The sequence below is a fragment of the Penicillium hordei genome (genome assembly GCF_028827395.1).
Source record: "Penicillium hordei strain IBT 12815 chromosome Unknown utg000004l_segment0_segment0, whole genome shotgun sequence".
NCBI classification, from domain to species: Eukaryota; Fungi; Ascomycota; class Eurotiomycetes; order Eurotiales; family Aspergillaceae; genus Penicillium; species Penicillium hordei.
In genome coordinates, this window is record NW_026623145.1 from 2,778,586 (window position 1) to 2,799,524 (window position 20,939).

At 47.3% G+C, this 20,939-nt stretch overlaps 5 protein-coding genes across 5 annotated transcripts; 1 reads left to right on the forward strand and 4 right to left on the reverse strand.

Annotated features, from left to right (window-relative positions):
• Positions 1-1,375: 1,375 nt before the first annotated feature.
• Positions 1,376-3,719, reverse strand: N7537_008256 (hydrogen/calcium exchanger domain-containing protein; the record flags this gene model as incomplete). Its single annotated transcript, XM_056899311.1, has 12 exons — positions 1,376-1,388; positions 1,449-1,537; positions 1,598-1,651; positions 1,714-1,947; positions 2,027-2,337; positions 2,401-2,436; positions 2,498-2,745; positions 2,802-2,843; positions 2,896-2,943; positions 3,003-3,066; positions 3,136-3,654; positions 3,716-3,719. The coding sequence occupies 12 exons, from the start codon at positions 3,717-3,719 to the stop codon at positions 1,376-1,378; spliced, it is 1,662 nt and encodes a 553-aa protein (XP_056751387.1).
• Positions 3,720-7,941: 4,222 nt separating this feature from the next.
• On the forward strand, positions 7,942-9,561 carry N7537_008257 (glycoside hydrolase family 72 protein; the record flags this gene model as incomplete). Its single annotated transcript, XM_056899312.1, has 1 exon — positions 7,942-9,561. One exon carries the CDS (start codon positions 7,942-7,944, stop codon positions 9,559-9,561), a length of 1,620 nt encoding a protein of 539 aa, XP_056751388.1.
• Positions 9,562-10,411: 850 nt separating this feature from the next.
• Positions 10,412-11,956, reverse strand: N7537_008258 (mannitol dehydrogenase family protein; the record flags this gene model as incomplete). Its single annotated transcript, XM_056899313.1, has 1 exon — positions 10,412-11,956. The coding sequence occupies one exon, from the start codon at positions 11,954-11,956 to the stop codon at positions 10,412-10,414; it is 1,545 nt and encodes a 514-aa protein (XP_056751389.1).
• Positions 11,957-13,805: 1,849 nt separating this feature from the next.
• Positions 13,806-14,250, reverse strand: N7537_008259 (WD40 repeat domain-containing protein; the record flags this gene model as incomplete). The annotated part of the gene is made up of 2 exons (XM_056899314.1): positions 13,806-13,855; positions 13,911-14,250. The coding sequence occupies 2 exons, from the start codon at positions 14,248-14,250 to the stop codon at positions 13,806-13,808; spliced, it is 390 nt and encodes a 129-aa protein (XP_056751390.1).
• A 4,290-nt stretch (positions 14,251-18,540) lies between these two features.
• Positions 18,541-20,414, reverse strand: N7537_008260 (GMC family oxidoreductase; the record flags this gene model as incomplete). The annotated part of the gene is made up of 2 exons (XM_056899315.1): positions 18,541-20,154; positions 20,208-20,414. The coding sequence occupies 2 exons, from the start codon at positions 20,412-20,414 to the stop codon at positions 18,541-18,543; spliced, it is 1,821 nt and encodes a 606-aa protein (XP_056751391.1).
• Positions 20,415-20,939: the final 525 nt, after the last annotated feature.

Below are 20,939 nucleotides of genomic sequence, written 5' to 3' on the forward strand. Positions count from 1 at the left end.
AGTATTTTATATATAGGAACCTTAGAAGGCACCAATGGTCATGTGCCCAATATTTCCCCATAGTAAATCCCCGACATTTATATATTTTGTACGGGGAAGCTTAAAAGGGAAATTGAACAGTTTTCACTTTAACATTGTATACCCCGTACCACTGGTACTTTGTACTCTGTACTCTATGCATACGTCCTTTCACATTCTTGGCTTTACCCCACATATGGAGTAACCTCTCAGGTGACAAAAATTAATAAAGGAAACTTTCGTTGTCCATCTTTTTCTTCGAACCTTCCCAAACATGATATTATCCGAGACATGTGCCGCGCACCGGATTCCCGTTCGATTTGAGAGAAAAAATTGAAAGAATTGAAAAAGAATTGAAAAAAAAAGTAGTCCAATCCACTTCAAAATACTAAGCCTCCAGCGCCATTGTGGCTTTGAATAATATTTCGTTCCCAAAACCAACGGTCGGGATCAAATCTCTTATTTTCCCTCCTTTCCCATCTCGGCGCGGAGCAGTTGCTGACAGCTAATTTGGCACGTGGTTCGTACCAATTCGATGTCACCACACACAACACAACATGATGTTTTAGTGTTGGATACTAGCTCGAATTTTTGAATTTTTTTTCCAGGCTAAACGCTTCCAGAAAAGGAATCCAAGACCCGGGGAGATCCCGGATTCTACTACTCCGCCCGGAGTCTCCGTAGTAAAAACGAAAAAGGATCCGAAAAGAACAGACCAGGAACCCAGCCTCCCCACATCGGCTCGGTTAGTACAGGGAACATACGTGGGATACCGAGTCTCCCGAGTCCGGATTTGGATAGCCTACCGGCGCATGGGTTTTTTTGCCCGGTAATTCCCCGATGGCTAAATGGCGGAGAACTGTGCCTTAATATACTTAATATATCTGTGATATTAGCATAACTGAGCCCTGCTTATTCGTGTGCATCTGCTGACTTTCTGAACTTGTCGGAGATTCAATCCCGAGAGGCCAATCCCCCACTCGGGGGTAACTTACTGGGTTAGTCAGATTACAGATTACTTTTTAGCCTAATCTAAATAGATCTGTTGCGGCTAATTCGTACTTTTTTTTTTATATGGATCATTGTGGAATGATGTTATGAAATCACCAGTCAATTTTATCTATAAAGAGTCGGAGAAAAGGAATAAAATGCCGCGAACATGAAAAGCACCGCCGTAGTGGGTATATTATGAGCGATCATAATAAAATCCAAAAACAAAATAGAATAAACAGACTAATGATATAGAGAAGAGAAATAATAACCAAAAAGAGTCCACAGGATGGGGATGGTAAATTAGAAGATCGATATCGTATCGTCAACGAGGACCCAGCCCGATGACTATAATGAGTGTAAGGGTTTAAACGAAGAACCTAGAGACGCAATCAGTAAGGGACAGGGACACTTGTCAGCCATCTGGAACAACCACATACCAAGCCGCAAGAGCGATTATCAGATACATCATCATCAACAAGACACCCTCGAGCCAGTGAGACTTCCCGTCACCGATGAGGTAATTGACCTATGAAACAACAGTCAGTATAATGAGATCCTCTCCTCGCCCTAAACAGAATCCACTTACCAAAAGAACAGACATGAATAGCACAACCACCTGGAATCCATCGAAGTTGAGGGTCTGTCACCGTTAGTACTACTAGCCCCCAACTCATTAATGCTTCGTATAGGGCTCATCCATACCATATCGTCAACACCAATAATCCACCCAAGAACAACAATCAGCGGCAACACAAGTAGCGCAATCTGCATGCTGGATCCGACAGCGACACCAATTGCAAGATCCATCTTATCCTTGCATGCGACTGTCACCGCCGTAGCGTGCTCGGCCGCATTACCAACGATAGGCAGAAGAATCAGCCCGACGAACGTCTCGCGAATGTCACCGGTAGCCGTCAAAGCATCGATGGATTCAACCTGCATAGACAAATGAGCTTATTGCAACAGGCAAAAAGAAGATCTAGAACAGATCGGAGAGAAAAGTGCAAATACATACCATGAACTCAGCACACACAGCAACAAACGCAGTCGAGATAACCAGCGTAAGAAGGGCAGTCACAACGGACAACTGAGGCTCCTCAGTTTCCTCCTCGACTTCCTCCATCTGCATGTGGTCGGGACTCTGTCCGACCAACGGCGCGGCGGTCATTTTACCGATCTGGGCAATGCCCCGGCTGGCATCGCCTTCGCCGACCTTTGCGTGTCGCCGTTCGACCTTCTCGCTAGGTCGGTTGTAAATTTCGGCGTGCGACTTCAGCTGGAAGAAGAGGTAGCAGCCGTACACGATTAGAAGGAGGACGCTGGTGCCTGTAGTGTAGTGTGAGTAAAAAAAATAGGGGAAGCGACAGACACAGGCAGGCTGTAACGTACCTCGGGACAGAGCGGCGGTTCCGTCTACTTTCTCAACTATGATCGATATTCTTGTTAGCTCTCGTGTCGAGGGTCTTGGGGTGGAGTCATAACTGACTATTAGACCACTTGTGGTAGGCAGTGGGGATGATCAAACTGCTAACAGCCAACGCGAGCATACTCGCGGCTGTCTGGGCAACTGTTACGTTGAAATTTTGCTCTATGCGTGGGATACCACCGAGGAAAAAGCACATGCCCATCACCAGGAGCAAGTTAGACAAAATGCTTCCGATGAGCGAGGTCTGCACGATGAGGGTTTTGCCTTGGACCAGTGCGATGATTGCGACGATCAGTTCGACGGCGTTACTATATGGGTTAGAAACGGTGCTGTGCAAGGAGATAACAGGTAGTGTAAAGCATACCCGAACGAGGCATTCAGCAGACCACCAATTGTTTCACTCGTGCTGGAAGAGGTATAAGTATAGGTCAGATAGAATCAGATAAATTGAGGCATACCGAAGGGCAATCTCTTCGGTTGCGAAACTGAGCATGGCAGCAAGGGGACTAGTAGATGTCCGTTAGTGATAAGATCCTCGACAATGACCGACGTATAAATCGCTTACATGATAGCAATGAAGTTGACCACGAAGACCGCAATCGGATTGGCTCCAACGGCATAAAGCGCAACTGCACAAAAATAAAATTAGCACATGCACTTTCCATACATGGGCAGCCAACAGGAAGAGCAAGACATACTTCCAACAGGCGCAGCAATCAAAAGCACATTGATCCACGAGTTCAAGATAGTAGCCTTTAACTGCGATGCAAAAGTGAAGCTCTTATTACTCGAAAGCGACTTCTTATCCTCCCACTCATCGTTGTCATGACGGTTCTTAAACTTGCCCAGTATACCTCCCTTCCGCTGACGCGCTTGCGCCGATCCAACAGTCTCAGAGTCAGTCCCGCGCACCGACGAAACATTGATTGGATCCTGGCTAGCCATGGACGGTTCAGGCGGAGACTTGTGTGTTTCATGCTCGCCGCCAGCGAACTCCGGCGGGAATGTGTTCGAGTACTCCGGGGCGGTAATGCCGTCATTCATTTCCTGTCGACGTTGCTGGTCTGCTGAGAGGTCGCCCAAGGTCTGGACGTGGGATAGTCCATCCTCGAGCTGCATGGAGTTCGATCGATTGGGCCTGTTTTGCATGCGCTTTTGGAATGGGTTGAAGGAGGGGTCGTACCATGCTGATGCGCGGGCCGCACGGCGAATTTTATCTAGTATTCTTAGTATGGCTGGCCAGTTGAGAGGCTAAATATTCATAGATGTTGGACTTACGCATGATGGTGGTGGATTGATATGAGCTTCTGTGGAGAGATGATCTTGTAAGTAAGCGCGGTCTTGCGAGGTGTATTTAAATCGAAAAAGAAAGGACAAAGCCACAGCGATTGGGTGAAAACAGAACAGTAGTGAGCCCTGGAGGTTATATTTGGCCCAAGTAATACGCGCCACAGAGCGTGGCTTGGACCCGCGACGACTAGGACGGATGCCTATCGAGAAGAAGGGCTGGGGGAACACGTACTTGCCAATGGGTTCGAGATGTGGGTAGCTCAGCTGGTTCACAGGCTGAAGCGATTACGGCAGTTTAAACGCTAGATGTGGATGTGCCTCAAAATACAGCCACAGCAGGATGATGAATGGCGGATCCGTGATGTTCAAAAGGGATCCAAAAATGGAACGCGAACAGGGGAACGGTGAGAATCACGCGCAAAGCAAGGGGTAGGCGGGAAGTCAACAAAGACTAAACGAGTGACAATTATGAAACGAGGACGGTGTAGAAGAGAGCAAAAGGAGTGACTCGAAAATGAAGGGATAGAAATTGTCTGAATTGTCTGGTAACAATTTCCTGGGTTTCTTGAGGACACAGACTTCGAGAAGACTTGAAAAACACAGCCACACTGATGGTGCGTATTGGTATAGTGTGTATAGTGGAGTAAATACTATAAGCTTGGCGTCTAAAAAAAAAAAAAACACCAAAGGCTCTGATCGCGAGACTTGTTAGTATCAAGTGTAGTTGATAGCTGGCAAAGAACCGGTCAGAATAAGTGTTTGCCCCAAGCCCAATTTTATAAATCCTTGCGCAGACTGCGTCAGATATCGTGAAATCGTGAGTGTTGATGCGCTGGATCCATGAAACTCCAGCGCCACAAAACTTTGGAACCGAAAGCTTCGTTAGTGGAAGCTTTGTTCTGCATGCTTGGGTGACTTGGCATAAACTTGTTTCTTTGAGATCGCCCATTCTGCAGTCTTCAAATAGTATGGTCACACCGCAATCTGTTGAATCCCCTCGGGCATTCCTGCAGATGTTGACATACGATGTACCGGTGCAATCGTGGCACAGAGACCAGGCCACAAATATGGGTCTTCCGTTTATTGGGAGCAATTTTCAAATTGTGACGGTGGTTTGACCCGCTCTTGGCAGTGTTTGGATCAATCAAATCTCGAGTATTGATTTCCACAACACGCCTAAACGCCACAACCCCCTTTTCCTTTTTGTCATGGCGTTGCTTCCCCGAGCCAGACACATGATGAAACAATCACGTGTTGATTTTCAAGGTGTGGTTTTCAGGGTTCTTGGTTGGTGCCCATGTAAGCGCTGGGCAGCGCCAGGGCTCCCGTGGTCACCTAAGCAGGTGCCCTCAGCCCCGGGGAGCCCTTAGGGTGTTCTGGGAGGGGACACGCTTCCCCAGCAAGGGATTGTAATCCTATCATGAGGCATATCGAGGTTAATTCTGGCACTTGTTATAGGTTGATTCTTCGTGATGAGATCGTGGTCAATGATCAAATAGGCCTCGGGCAGATACTGTGGTGTTAGTGGTTTGCACTTGCTCTTTGACCCTACCAAAGTAAATGGCCGTCGTCATCCCGAGATATATATCCACGAACAGTCAGCTCACTCAGCTGTACTGCCGACGTAGTCGGCTGTCATCTTTCCAGTTCTGTTGTGTTGGTGCCTGTGCCGTAAGGTCTGTGGTCGGGCGGTTGCTGAAACGAAGTATAGAGCGAGGCAGAGTAAAAGGAAAATGAAAAGCCTCAAAGGAAATAGCCAATGGGTTGAGAAATTCACCGAAAAGGAAAAGAAAAGTTCAGCCCTATGGATTGGGGCATACATTAAAGGGCTCTGAAAATAGTTGCTGCCTACCTCGCGCTAGCCACTTCGAGCCATGCTGACTTTCAACTCTCCCCTAGGGGCACCTGGGCTGGAGGGCTTTATGTCTATGAACTTCATTTGAAATATTCTTCCTTGACATTATTCATAATCTCTATCTTTAAAATAGAGGGTGAATCTCGCTTCTTGAACCTTGTGGAGAGTCCCCCATACCTGCCAGTAATATGCGCGAATGAAAGCACTTAAGCGTATGTTCACAGACTACCTAAATTATTATGTCGCCATCTTTCCGTATTGAGCATCACTAGTCGAAGAAGGCCACGAAACCACGACGCCCCAAGCCTTGGCTGATGGCGCCGGGATGAGAATGGGTTTTCCGGGAATCGGGCATTACAGGAAAATCCTCGCAGCCAAATGAATGGAATCTGCTCCCAGGATCATATGATGTTGCGAATTCCGGAGGACTTATACACTAACCGGGTATGGTCGTTGATTGGCCCATGGCTCTTGCTCCCCGTCTGATAGCACGAACGGGTATCGTTTACAAGACACTTATTAAATGCCTATCTACCAACTCCAGCGATGTGGGAGCGAGCATCGCACACAGTATTGTCTGGGCATACTGGCTTGATCCCACTTCCGGCTATAACGGCACGGAGTCGAATAAACATATTCTAGACTTCGAACATGACGTATCATTTTCTGCGGTAGGTCGGTCCATCAAAAGGGCGCGGAGCACAGTATCAATGTCCGTGATAATGGCCCTGTACAGGCTGTATATATGTATTTGCCTGTCATGTTCAACCTGTACCCCGGTTTAAACGGCAAAACGGGGATCAGTATCTATTGGTCTGTACCACGCAAAAAGCCCCTAATACTCGGAGAGTTTTGTCTCAGCCCCATTGACCAGAAAATATCTCATACAATGTACTGATAATGGAGCACAGAATCCACCCGGACTCCATACCAAGCGGATTATTCAGTCGCCACAAAGCTTGGTAGAGCAAAATATGTACGATGAAGCCTCGAACGGGAAGGGACTGACTTTCTAGTACCCCGTATATCGTATTCCAGAACCAGACCGGCCTTTGACGTGATCTATGATATTCAGGGGTCCAGCTACCCCTGAGCTGCACTGCCTGGTCCTGGCCTCGAATAGTATGGTCTGCGTTTGGCTATATGCTGTAGGTTGCCTTTTTTTGGCTTTAGAAAAAGACCCGGTTTATGCAACTATCCCTATACAACATAGAGAAGAGCGCTATGATAACCCAACTGGTGGAAATATCGGTGCCTACTCTGCCGTCTGATCGCCCCTGCAAATTTGAGGATGTGATGGATATCGATAGTTTTTGTCCCGAGTATGCCTTTCTCCGCCCTTTTTTCTACGGTTTGCCTATGAATAATAAGAAAAGGAGAAGATATTTAAGAAAAAGTCATCTAAAAAAACTCACGGATAAGACGTGACGAGACCGCATAAACAACTGACTATTTTTGTCCCAAATCATAGATACGAGTTGTAAAGTGAGACATCGGCCCAAAAAGTCCCAAAAAGTATGGAGTACAGGAGTACCTAGTCAAAATACAAACTCATTGGGCGTGGACTTTGATACCGATCCTACCAGGTCTGTATTCCTGTTCTGAGTGACACAATTTACAAGCCTTAGCCAAGGATGCCCAGAATTTATAACGAACGACGTCATAGCATTGATCGCCCTTGGCAACGAACAAGCTTTCCGATTTTGAATATCTTGTTATACAATATTGTAACTATGGAGTATGTTGTACACCGTTGTGAGCCGTGTCTGAATGAGTTACAAGATACATAAATCAATACCAAAAAATGGATGTAAGATTCCATATCCTCCAGTCAGGGTCCCTCAGGGTCCTTAGTGCACCACCGGCCGTCCGCGGGTTTACTAGCGCATACGCTTGTTTCAGGGGCAGTGGCAAATAAGCAAAGGATGTAACGGAAAAGCTTGAAAGAAGGGAATAGTGGAGGGTTAGTGGAGGATTAGTGGAGGACCAGTGTAGGGACAGTGGGGAGATGTGGGAGGGAGGTGGAGTATAAGGGCCAATGACCGGGGGAATATCAACTTCTTCCACTTTGTTGCTCTTTATATTGCCAATCATATCTTTCAATTGATTTACTGAAAACAAATATAGAAAAAGAAATACCAAACTAATATCCTATATGAATGATATGCAACCTGATATACCCACATGAATGCGCGTACACAACCCCTTGGGTCCTCCACTTCCCCCTTCCAGGGTCGCTTTTCTTCTCTTCCCTTCCTACCTTGTAGATTTTCTCTTTCTTTTTCTTATTTACATTCGCTATCCTCACAGACGGTGTGTACCCGTCAGACATTCTTTAGGATTTCATTTTCCTTGCACAATGAAGGCCTCTATCATCGCTGGTCTCTCCCTTCTGGGAGCGGCCATGGCTGCCGACGTCCCCTCTATTGAGATTAAGGGCAAGAAGTTCTTCTACTCCAACAACGGCACCGAATTCTTCATTCGTGGTGTTGCCTACCAGCCCAACTTCACTGGTCGCAACGGTGCTTCCGGTACGGACTCATACACCGACCCGCTTGCCATCGACAGCTGCAAGCGCGATATTCCCTACCTGACCCAACTGCGCACCAATGTTGTCCGTACCTACGCCGTCGACCCCAGCAAGGACCACGATGAGTGTATGACCGCCCTCGCTAATGCCGGTATCTACCTCATCACCGATCTCTCCTCGCCCAGCGAATCCATCGTATCCGATGACCCTACCTGGAACTCGGATCTCTTCACTCGCTACTCCCAGGTCGTCGACGCCTTCGCCAAGTACCCCAACGTCATCGGCTTCTTCGCCGGAAACGAAGTCGCCAACAAGGTCAACAACACCAACTCCATGGCATACGTCAAGGCCGCCGTCCGCGACATGAAGTCCTACATCAAGCAAAAGAAGTACCGCAGCTCCCTCGCCGTCGGCTATGCCACCGATGACGATGCCACCGTCCGCGAAGCCGTATCCAACTACCTGATCTGCGACGAAGCCGCCGACTCCATCGACTTCTTCGGCTACAACATCTACGAGTGGTGCGGCGACTCCAGCTTCAAGGACTCCGGCTACGAGGAGCGCACCAAGGAATTCCAAGACTACCCCGTCCCCGCCTTCTTCTCCGAGTACGGCTGCAACGAAGTCCGTCCCCGCAAGTTCACCGACGTCCCCGTCCTATACAGCGACAAGATGACCGACGTTTGGTCCGGCGGTATCGTCTACATGTACTACGAAGAAGCCAACAAATACGGTCTCGTCTCCGTCGACGGCGACGACGTCAAAACCCTCCCCGACTTCAGCAACCTCTCCAAGCAAATGGCCTCGGCAACCCCGACCGGCGTGGAATCAGCCAAATACAGCGTCTCCACCACTGTCGGCCGTAGCTGTCCCACCATCGGCGCGGACTGGAACGCCGCCAGCAAGCTGCCCCCCTCGCCCAACGCTGACCTCTGCGAGTGCATGTACAACTCCCTCGAGTGTGTCCCCAACTCCGATATCACCGACAAGCAGGTCGGAGCTACCTTCGGGTACCTCGGCGGCGAGGACGGTGTCATGAACGGAGTCCAGTCCAACGCTACTTCTGGTACCTACGGTGCTTACTCCATGTGCTCGGCTAAGCAGCGCCTGGCCTGGGCTATGAACGCCTACTACCAGAAGAACAAGGGCAGCGCTGGTAGCGATGCTTGTGGTTTCAACGGTGTCGCTAAGACCCAGAAGTCTACCTCTGCCTCTGGCTCCTGTGCTACTCAGATGAGTGCTGCTGGCTCGGCTGGTACTGGTGCTGTCAGCGGCGGTCTTGCTGCTAGCACTGGTGCTGCTGCTTCTGGCTCTGCTTCTGCTGGCGGTGCTACCTCGTCTGGTATCGCTGCTGGTACTGTTCCCCAGGCCGTGCACATTGGTGTCTGGCAGGCCGGTGCCTATGCCGTCGCTGCTGTCGCCTCTGGTGTCTTCATGATCATGCTGTAGACTTGTTGATTTGTTTGCACATTCATGATTTAGACTTGGATTTTATTATTACTATTATTTTTTTGACTTTCTTACATAGCCCTCCATCCAACTTGGATTTGTGGGATTTGCTTTTTTGCTGTAACATTGTTTATACATATTCCTTATTTAAACTGCTAGCGGGTGTTCTATTATCCCGGATACTACAAAATCCACTGATGAAATACTTAAACAAATCTTTTCTAGCTTGTATTTTGGTAACATAGTTCTAGGTATGAGTTGGTCACTAATATGTATGAATTATTTTATTAGAATACAAAAGCGATAACTATCGAATACTTGATTGGCTATGGATTTCGTGTTGTCATTGAGCCATGTTGACAGCTCATAGAAAAAGACGATTGGCTTAAGCATGTCCAGGTGACGTTCTCCAATTTTCCTGGGTCTCACTTTGCTTTTTTCTAAGTGCTCATCTCTCCTTTCCATGTAAAATTGAGCACGCTCATCGAGAGAAGGTGAACCCCGGGGACCACAAGGTGTCTACTCCACACAGAATGCTTGGAAAGTTGCTCCCGAAGTATATCGAATGTCGAATGTAATAATTAAAATTCACGTTGGTCTATCTAAACATCATAGACCTCCATGGCTATATCCCGGTCCACAAAATTTGTAGCTCAAATAAACACACCCAGAAAACTCGTCCCAACCAAATCTGATAGGCCTCTCCAGAGAGTGAGATCCATTCCAATATACAAGTACATACATATAGCTAGGTAAATTTTAACTACCGTCTATCGCATGTAAAGAAAATGTAAAACAACGCTCACAAGACGCAAATGTAACTTTTTTCCCCCGCCAAAATCAACAGCTATTAGTTAGCATCCTCAGGGAAGTACTCCTTGAGTGTTTCCAGGACGCCCTTTTCAGCGATGTCTTCCATGGCCTTCTCCATCTCATCGGTGAACCGTTTATATCCGCGCAAGTCGTCACCGAAGAGGCTCTTGATTTGAAGCAGCCCGTGGGGGCCCGTGTCATCCCCAGCTGCAGCCAGGAGCTCGTCACGCATGGGGTCAACGACCTCGAATTTCTGGCCGTGGTCATCGACACCTCTGATATATAAGAACCAAGAGGCCGCGACGAAACACAGGCGGCGGAAAGGATAATCACGTTTCTCCTCGTTGCTCGCCATAATTGCCTCGGCAATCGACGGCATGATAAACTGTGGGATCTTGCCGGAGGCATTGAGGCAGACGCGAGGCAGCTGGTCCATGATTGTTGAGTTGGAGAAGCGCTTCATGAGCGTTTTGCAATAATCGTCGATGTTGACGCCTGGAATATCGGGCAAGTGCGGCTTCACCTCCTCCTGCATCATCTCCCACACCAACTTGCGCAGCTGCGGGTTGTTCATGACTTCGTGGACGTATTTGAAGCCTGCCATTTGACCCGGGTATCCGATGGCCGAGTGGCTGCCGTTAAGAAGGCGGAGCTTGTGCTTCTCGAACTGCTCTACGTCGTGGACGTTCTTGACGACCTGGGCACCAACCTTCTCGAATTCTGGACGGCCGTCGGAGAACTGGTCCTCGATAACCCATTGCATGAAGGGCTCTGTGACGACGGGCCATGCGTCCTGAATTCCGAAGTCCTTTGCTAGTGTATCTTTGTCATTCTGTGATGTCTGAGGTGTGATGCGGTCGACCATGGCGTTGGGGAAGGCGCCTTTCTCGGCGATCCAATCGGCGATCTTGGGGTTGTGCAAGCGCGCGAATGACACTAGCATGTTGCGTGTGATGGAGCCGTTTTTCTGCATGTTATCGCACGACATGACGGTGAAGGGGTCGCGTTGTTCATTGTAGCGTTTTGCCAGGGCAGCGTAGAGGAAGCCGAAGGTTGTGGAGGGTGCGTTCACGTTTTTGAGGTCGGCCTTGATATCGGGGTGGTCGCTTATCAGCTCGTGTGTGTTTTCGTTGTAGTAGTAGCCGCTCTCGGTGATGGTGAGCGACACAATACGGGTATCAGGGTGGGCCATCTTGTCGATGACGGCCTTGCGGTTGTCCGGAGCAAAGAGGTAGGAATTAATGCATCCAACAACGTGGGCAAAACTTCGTTTGTCAGAGCGCTCTATGACGGTGTAGAGGTGATCCTGCTCTCTCAGGATATCACGCATGGCAGCATCGAAGGGTTGCAAGCCAACGCCGCAGATTGCGTAGTTAGTCTCACCATGCTTTTCCATCAATTGGTCGACGTAGACAGCCAGATGAGCTCTGTGGAAGCCGCCGACACCGACGTGGACGATTCCCTCCTTAACTGGGACATTCCGGGCGAGATTGGCCTCGCGGTGGATTGGGATTTGGATCTTTCCCTGGCCTAGCTTCCCAATGGCTCTCAGGTTCTTGGTGTTGAGCTTTAGGGCTGCCATTGTGATCGGAGGGATTGAAAAAAAAGAGTGAGCTTGAAAAAAAGATGAAAGGTTTGCGGCTAAATCGACCAAGATGCGAGGGCCACCGCTGGTTTTGACCGCTGATCCTAGAAAATGTGCTGGGCGAATATTACATCATGTGGACTCAAACCGCCACCCCTGAAGGTGTCCACCTTCCTGCGACTGTAAAGAGCCATATGGAATGATCCTTTGGAATCTGATTAGTTTGTTTTTGGCAGTGGACCAGTCTGTTCCCAGCTTTGGAAAGTTGTGACCGTCTAATAATAAAAAGCGCCTTGCGTCAGAGCTATCCGCTTCCGATCTCGGGGGTCGAGAACGTTCTTCTGCCGATGCACTGGCCCCTTTCGGGAATTTTGTTATGCTCTCAGGATTCTTTTAAGGTCAAGACGAGACATGGCATGGAGTTTCCCTGTACGGAGTAGAGCTGAAGAATGAAAACTCTGACGGACTGAAAAGTACAGTTCAATATATTGATACTATCTGTGAGATCGTAGCTCAAATGGGAAAGCCCCACCCGAGGCAATCCGGTCTGGAGTTGCCACTTTTAATTTAATTTGGAATGAAGGGATCAGATGTAAGACAATACCAACCCCTTAATTCCATCCTACTGGTAAGATGGCCGAGTTGGTCTAAGGCGCCAGGTTAAGGTATACCTTAACTCCACAACTAGCAATAGTTTCCTGGTCTCGCAAGAGGCGTGGGTTCGAATCCCACTCTTATCATGTCTTTTTGTTTTTGGTTTGTTTCTTTCTGCTTTTTTTTTTTTTCCTATACGAGGTTTGATTAAAATTTTTATTAAAAATCTTTGCAGATCAATAAATTCCCTAGTTCTGTTTTTGTCTTTAATTTTATTTTTTGATTTTGGTTTTATTTTTATTTTTTATTTTTTATTTTTTTTCATATATGGTCACAACTCCAAATCTATATATATGCGGGATGCCAATCCGGGGTAATGTCAAGAATCAGCTGGAAGCGCCCTCAACGATGAGAGCATAAGCACAAGGGTTCCAAAACGTGCTATAAAATACAGATACAATAATCCCTCGGCAAGCACAATTTCAAGTATTGTGACAGGAGAATTTGGATCCTCCAGGCTCTTAATGCATGAAGGGAGCAGTTTCTTTCTCACAAGCCACACAGCGATGAGAGGCGCTTGAGCAACAACCAGTGGGACGAATGACGATAAAATCGCAACTAATGTGAAAACTCTCCATGCTATCTTTTCAGCTTCTGTAGGGAAGGTGGAATTCTATCTATAACTTTTGAGTATCAGCCCTGGCCAGACCGAGGTATGAATATATATCACTTATTCAGCAACATGAATTCTAGTTACCAAAAGGAATAGCAATGAACGTGACAAATACAACAGTCAAAGCTTTTCCACCATGAGATAATCGTATTGCGCTATTTTCACCAAGAGAAGGAAACCGCGCTGGCCCATCGGCAATGAAAAAAGTGAAACGCCCTGAGCTATCCTTTCCGAACTGGGCAGTAAACACAAAGGTCACATGACCTAGTTGTAAACTAGCTGGGTGTATGAGGTTATCTCATTGTCATATTGCAGAAGAGTCCATGTATTTCTCTAGTAATAAACCGATAGAAATGGGAACAGGCTCTGGCGGTGGTATAAAAGAGGGTTTTGATCGAGGGTTGGATATAGGGCTATATGCTATATTTTGTTCACCATACTATTACTATTATATCTGGTTAAACAAGCCAAATATTGCTATCTGAAGTAGGTTAGAAAAACCACACGAATATTATATACAAAGGAAAAAAAGGAAAGTATGAACATGGAAATCATTTGATATCTACTACCATTGAAATTTCATGTAGTAAATGCACCCTGACCAGCATCCCAAGGCCAGTGATCCATCTCTAATTGCTGAACAAGAAAGCCAAGTACCAGGAGGAAGCGACAATAACTTCTTACCATTCAGGGCTACCCACTGCTTTGGCTGTATTGTTATCCCTTGACTAGACTGGGATGCTTCAGAAGTATAATCCCAACTTCTGGACTGGATATCGAGGGATCCGATATTAGGTCGTAGACGAGAGCCATCATTGGAGAATTCCATAAAGGTCAACACTCCACCAGGGCTTAAGGTCTGTTCTAGGTCTCCTGTGGCGGTGTCCCAAAGTTGGAGCGTTTGGTCTTCGGTGCGAATGGCTAGTAGGTGGCTGTCGGACGAGAAGGCAATTGAGGCAATCCAATGTGAAACTTCCAGGGTATGTTGTAGGACCCCTGTCGCAGTATCCCAGAGTCGGAGCATGCGGTCCTTGTTGTGAGTGGCTAGTAGACATCACTCGGTCGAGAATACCACCTCGAAATGATTATGTGAATGGCCATCAAGAGAATATTGTAAGACCCCTGTGGTGGTGTTCCAGACTCGGACAGTGCCGTCACTAGAACTGGAGACTAGTAGGCGGCTGTCCGGTGAGAATGTCACCAAAAAAACGGGCCGTGAATGGCCCTTGAAAGTATGTCGTGAGACCCCTTCAGTGGTGTCCCACAGCTTGACCGTATGGTCACTACAGCCGAAAGCCAGCCGGCCATTGGACGATAATGCTACCGAGTTCACAGAGTGTGAATGGCCTTCGAAAGTATATTGTAAGACCCCTGTGGTGGTGTCCTATAGCCGGACTGTGCCGTTAGTAGCGCCGCAAGCTAGCCGGCCGTCGGGTGAGAATGCTAATGAGTCAACCTCGTGAGAATGGCCTTCGAGAGTTTGTTGTAGGACCCCCGTTGCCGTGTCCCAGAGCAGGATCGTGTGCTCATGGGAGCCGGTGGAAGCTAATAAGCAGCTATCGGGTGAGAATACTACCGATTTAACATGGTATGAATGACCCTCGAGAACCTGCAATGCTGCACCCCATTCAATATCAACCCATGGCACCTGAGCCACCCACCGAGGAATATCTGCTTCAAATTGTTTCCGAATTATTGAATACAGGGGGTGCAAATACAAGCCCCAAGCTGTAAATTTGCAGTGGCGAGTCATCAGCAACCCGATAGGTTTTCAGAACGAAGCGTTTTGCGTCCCGTAAAAATTTTGACATTGTGTCATGGTTACCCTAGGTAGGCATATTTAGCGGTGTACGTTGTTTGACAGAACTGTGCAAGTAACTTACAGGTAGACCGGTCTGTAAATGGTTAATGATCCCCACTATTTCTGCTCCGAGACCTAGGAGGTTCATTGCCTCTATCCAATATAGGAAATGCGTCTGGAGAAACGATAGAGCATCATGAATTATATTATATAAGTCTGTGTAGTACATTAGATGATATGCCCAATATCGATAGGCGTACTGAAATTCTGAAGAAAGCCAGTGATCGATAGTCTCCTGATCAATCTCCGCACGTTATGTTCTATCACTTGGCAATCGACATATATTCTTCCTTGAATTTTGACACATAAGGAGGCACCGAGTGGTTAATATATAGTGCACTTTCTTCTTATTTATCTAGAATGGCGTCTTCTTTCGTGTTTTAGGATCAAGAAGATAGTATCGGAATAAGAGATAGAAGAGCCGTACTAGCGAACCCTTATTATCTGGTATACCTAGAACCGAGTATAGTAAGTTTAGTCCGAGATCGATAAGACTCCGAGGGAGGCTAATAAGGTTCGAAATTGAGATGATGGTGAGGGGGCTCTCTAGTATCACGATTGCACCGACCACCTGTTGAAATTGACGAACCATTTGTTTTAACTGTTTCTCGCTTTGGTTGCCGAGAAGCCGTTTCAGTATAGGAAGGTACGTTCTATCAAGCTTAGATGTATCTTTTTTATGTGTCAATATCTCATTGAGGCCACCCCGTGGGTTCCAATAAGGGTCCTTAAGTATACGGCATATAGTGGCGGTGAAAATAAACAATGGCACGGACAATGCGACCAAATATTGAAAATTAGTGTTTCTAGGCCAATCGATAGGTAGGGAGCGGTTCGCCCGTATAGCTGAGAGCCGGCTCTTTAAGAACAAAGATATATCGTGCTTTATCACTGGCTCGGAAATTTCATGAAGGACCAAGTCTTCGTGTTCGTTTGGGATCCTTGAAAATTCTTGAATGATTAGCCATTCAGGCATACTGGTCAAGAAGACACCTATATGGACAGCATCAAGCTTCTGAAGCTGTGATAGTAATCCGAGTGTAAGTCATATATCATCGTTCGAATCACATTCATCTAGTGCGTCGATCACTATCACCACAGTTGGGAGAGTGGATAAGACCAAGCATTGAAGTGGCTTAAGGAGCAATTTATCAAACTGTTCCTTCAGTCCTCTTTTTGCAATGTCAGGGTCGTCTTGAAGTGCCTTCTGGACACCGGGGAACAACCCAGTAATGATCCTTACTAGTTGTTTTGTAATTGTCGGCAACAGCTTTGTTGCATTCCCCCGATCCCCTTGACCACTTTTAAAGAAGAAGTTTGCTCTAAGAAGATTGGTCTTGTTCAACGTCTGGGTCATAGTTCTCGAAATGGTTGATTTGCTAGTTCCAGCTCTACCATTCAACCAGAAAGTGCCCTTTCCGCTCGGAGAACTAGCCCATTCCTTAATTTGACGAAGGAGGGCTACTCTGGGGCCTGGGAGACAATAATCCTCATGTTGGTTCTCATACGAGTCGAACTGAGCTCCCTGTGCAACTGGTAATTGGCCCAGGCTTGTACTATACTCGATTCGGTCGGTAGTCTCATGTATACCGGAAATGACGGTTCTAAACAGGTGTTAGCTAACTGTTAACTACTGGTTAGAGCACCCACACTTGGTCAATATTTAACGATAATGTGAATGTTAATTTGTATCCCTGAAGATCTGACCCGATTTCTTTCGCCTGTTTCCTTTTGATAGGCCATGCTAGCGCGCGAAGCCCTAGTCTCTTCATCGCCCACTTTTCTTTTCCTGGCTTAATGATCGCTTGCAAGCATTTAAGAGTTGAACAGCAACGAGTGATAGAGCTAGAGATGGTTTGCGAACTAGAAATCTTGGAGCCGTTGGGACCTTGAAGAAGTACATTCAGCTCCCGGAGAACTCGAGATCCGTGACGACTTGCTGTAACTCCAGAATTTCGTCCCTAGCATTTTTTGCTTCTTGAATGTAATCCCTACAAATTTCCACAAAACTCCCCGCCAGTTCGATGACCGCGATAATGCTGGCTGCAGACGACAGTCCATCCATTGAACAAGGTGGATATAATGAAAGGAACTGACAGGTTGAATGTGGTGTCATAGAATGGAGACTAGAAGGGATGAAGTGCAGTATCAGAGGTATTGAGACTATGAAATACTGGGATAATAATATAGAATAACAAATGATAAATTGGGCCTGAGACAGGAAAATCAGGGCGGATCTGGATCATGGCGGTCAACGGAGACTGCGTTCGGTGTTTTATGGTGGCCTGCATATCTGGCCAGCCTAAGTAAAGTATGCGGCTCAAAATTAATCTGGGCTTTTTCCTGGGCTGTTTGCACTGGATCAGACGACACGAGGCACGAGGCACTATGCATTATATGCATGACCTATGACTCGGCCTCTTCTCAACATATATTTCTGCCAATAAGTTTCTGTTCGATATAGAAAATCACAAGAGTGTACAATTCATTGAGGCTGACCCCAAAAGGAGTAACTGTAACCGCCGAAAAGAAGAGTAGCTGCCGAGCGTGCGACGATGGTGCACCTTAGTGCCGAAATATATGACCAATCATTGCTCGCATTTGCCAAAAGCCGTACATAGATAGAGACATGTTTGAGGGAATACGAGCTTTTATCAATAGTGCAAGTCTCAACGTTGAAACCGACGCTATACCCAAAGATGTCATCTGGAATGCGGTATTGTGGTTGTCTATGACAGACACCCACCTTAGTCAATATTCTCCACGACGACAACCTTGACTTGTGGACCCCTTGTATTCTTTCTTCCGGTAATGCCTGGTGGAGCCTCGGATGAGGGTTTTCCGTCCCTAGCGCGCCGTCTAGGCAGAAAATAGAAAGAGGGATATTATGCCTCGCTATTAGGTTTTTTTTATCCAATCAACCATCCGTGTGCCAATTCAATTTACCTGATTTTCGGGCCACCCAGCTCGGGGATACTCAAAAAGTTCCGGGATACCCTATTTTCGCTTATATAACCAGCTAATTTCGAGTATACCTTAGTTTCTAGACCTGAGGGATACTCGAAATCACTTGATTATATAACCACTGTAAAAATAACATATTTTATATACGAGTCGCCCACCTCAAAACACCATAGTGAATACGATATATTCTATACTTATATCTCAACGACCACGTTTTGCTTGAAAATTATTAATATACCGATAGACTCGAAATTATCTGGTTGTATAAGCGAAAATCATGGTATTCCGGAACTTTTGAGTGTCCCCGAGCTGGAACCCGCCTGTGCTCAATCCTTGCCTAGGCATTTTTTTGGACCGTCTTGCGGTAAAACTATAGTTTCAATTTGCCCATAACTATACTGTCTAGCGAATTAATATGTCCTATGGGGGGAGGTATTCACAACTAGAGGTTATGTCCCATATCTACCCCCATGCAGTCAATATAAAACCTCAAGCCCGACTCTGACTTCCAGGATTGATCAAATCCGCCGCCCGCTCTGCAACCGCATAAACAGTAGCCTGAATATTGCCACTAGGTTCAAGCGGAAAAACACTAGCATCAACAACTCTCAAATTCTTCGTTCCGTAAACCTTCAACTCAGAATCAACAACACCCCCAATGTCCCTCGGCAACATAGCACACGAGCCCGCGGGGTGGAAACACGTATACAAGCGATCTTTCACGACATCCTTCGCGTGATCCAGATCGCTCAAATCGGTCGTATTCTCAGGCATGCGTTTCCCGGCCTTGAGCAGAGTGGAGAATGGCGCAGTATCAGCAATGCGGTTCACGAACTGCAACTGCCGGGCCATGATCTCTAGATCGAGCGGGTGCGAGAGCAGGTTCGGGTCATAGATAGGCTTATCTTCACTCTTTCCGGAGGAAATATGGACCGAACCGCGCGAGAAGGGGTGGTTGTGTAGCACCATGACGCAGACATAGTTCTCCGGGAGAGTTTTGACCAGCACGTCGGTGAGTGTGGTTTTGCCTGGGTTCATGTGGAGTTGGGCAGGGAGGAAGAGGTAGTGCGAGGAGGGGTCATCGCTTTGGAGGAGCATCTTGCGGATGTGAGAATACTGCACTTGCAGGTTGGGTGGGGTGTTATTGTTGTCCAGGTATTTGGAGAGCAAGGCCTCGATTTGTTCTTTCGGCACAGCACCAGTTCCATCCACTAAGGGGAGATAGGCCATGCTGAGGGGCATGCCTGCCAGCGGGCCTCCGTGTGTCTCCTCGTAGAGCTTGATGAGTGTCTGAACGACGTTTGGATCGCGCAGGATATCGCCCGAGACCTGGTCATCGGCGATCTCAAAGTTGATGCTCGTAATGGCATGGTCTTGAAGGTTCTCGCCCACGGCCGGGTTGTCAATAATTACCGGGATGCCATGGGTCTGGAGAAGATCTGCACGGCCGATGCCCGAGAGCTCAAGCAATTGAGGGGAATTCAGGCTGCCTGCGCAGAGAATCACTTCTTTCTTTGCTTTGATTTCGTATGAACTGTCTTGAGTCTTGACCTGCACACCTGTGGCGATGACATCTCCATTTTGTTGAGTGAAGATAATTCGCTCAACCATTGTCTCTGCGAGAAGTCGCAGGTTCGGCCGCGCCGCGACCTCGGGGGGGTAGTATGCCGCTGCGTACCCTCTTCTCCCCGTCTTGACATCCACGCTTAGCGGGGAAGTAAAAGCGCCCAGTTTGTGGCCATCAAGAGGATCGGCCTCTGTTTCCCACCCCAATTGCGCAAATGTCTCGTTCCAGGCTTTGTTGAATGGCCCATACACATCTGGTAGAGATACGGGGACAGGACCATCACATCCTTGGTTATCGACTTTCATGTACCGGCTTGTGCCGAGTAGTTCTGCCGTAGCCTCACTGGGCGCGGCATACGAGTGGAATTTGCGAAGATAGGGGGCCATATCCTCAGCGCCCCAGCCATCATTTCCTAGCGCCTGCCATGCAGCAAAATTAGATGCTGAAGGGTACACAACTGCAGAGAAATTTAATGCGGAGGACCCGCCAACGATGCGACCGCGTGGCTGGCCGATCTGGCGATTTTTTGCATGGATCTATTCATGAATTAGCTTCAGATACGAGATGGCAATGCTGAGGGCGGACATACTTGTGGAACACTCATGTAATCCCAATCAAAGTCTGGGTTGCCATACATCGTGCCTAAAAATCCAGGGGTCTCAATACGAGGATCGCCCATCCGATTGGCGCCAGCTTCAATGAGGAGGACCTTAATTGAGACATCTTGACTTAGACGATTTGCCAAAACAAGACCGCCGATTCCTGCACCGATGATAATGTAGTCGTAGTCATCCATCTTGCAGCTTAACAACCTTTAATTACTATGGAGGGGGAGTGACAATTATAGAAATATTTTCGGAGGATCAAGAGTGGACTGACTACTGATTGACTGACAGCGGAGTACGCGGCACTTACGGAGTACAAAATTCCCAAATATTGTTAGCTTCAAGTTAGCTGTTACATACCTTGCTAGCTTCGCACTCAGTATTATTAGGGTCAGTAATTTGCCCAGAAAATCGCTTATACCCCCCAGTGAGGCTAGTATCCACCTTAGGGACAAGTGAGGTGGTATACGGAGTATTATTTGTTCATAAGCGAGGCAATGGATACAAAAGGGGAAATGGTATTTGCAAGTTTGACTTGGCTTCAACTAGTTGAACTAGTTGATACTCTTTCCAATGACAGTCGATTTCTTCAGCCTTCAAACCCTAGGCCGGTAAATTAATTTCGGCCTAAAAAAAACGGCGCGCTATAAGGATCCATAATCTCCTGCTGATCTTTTTATTTAGTCAATTAATAGTTAGCCTGAAACTCTAACGTG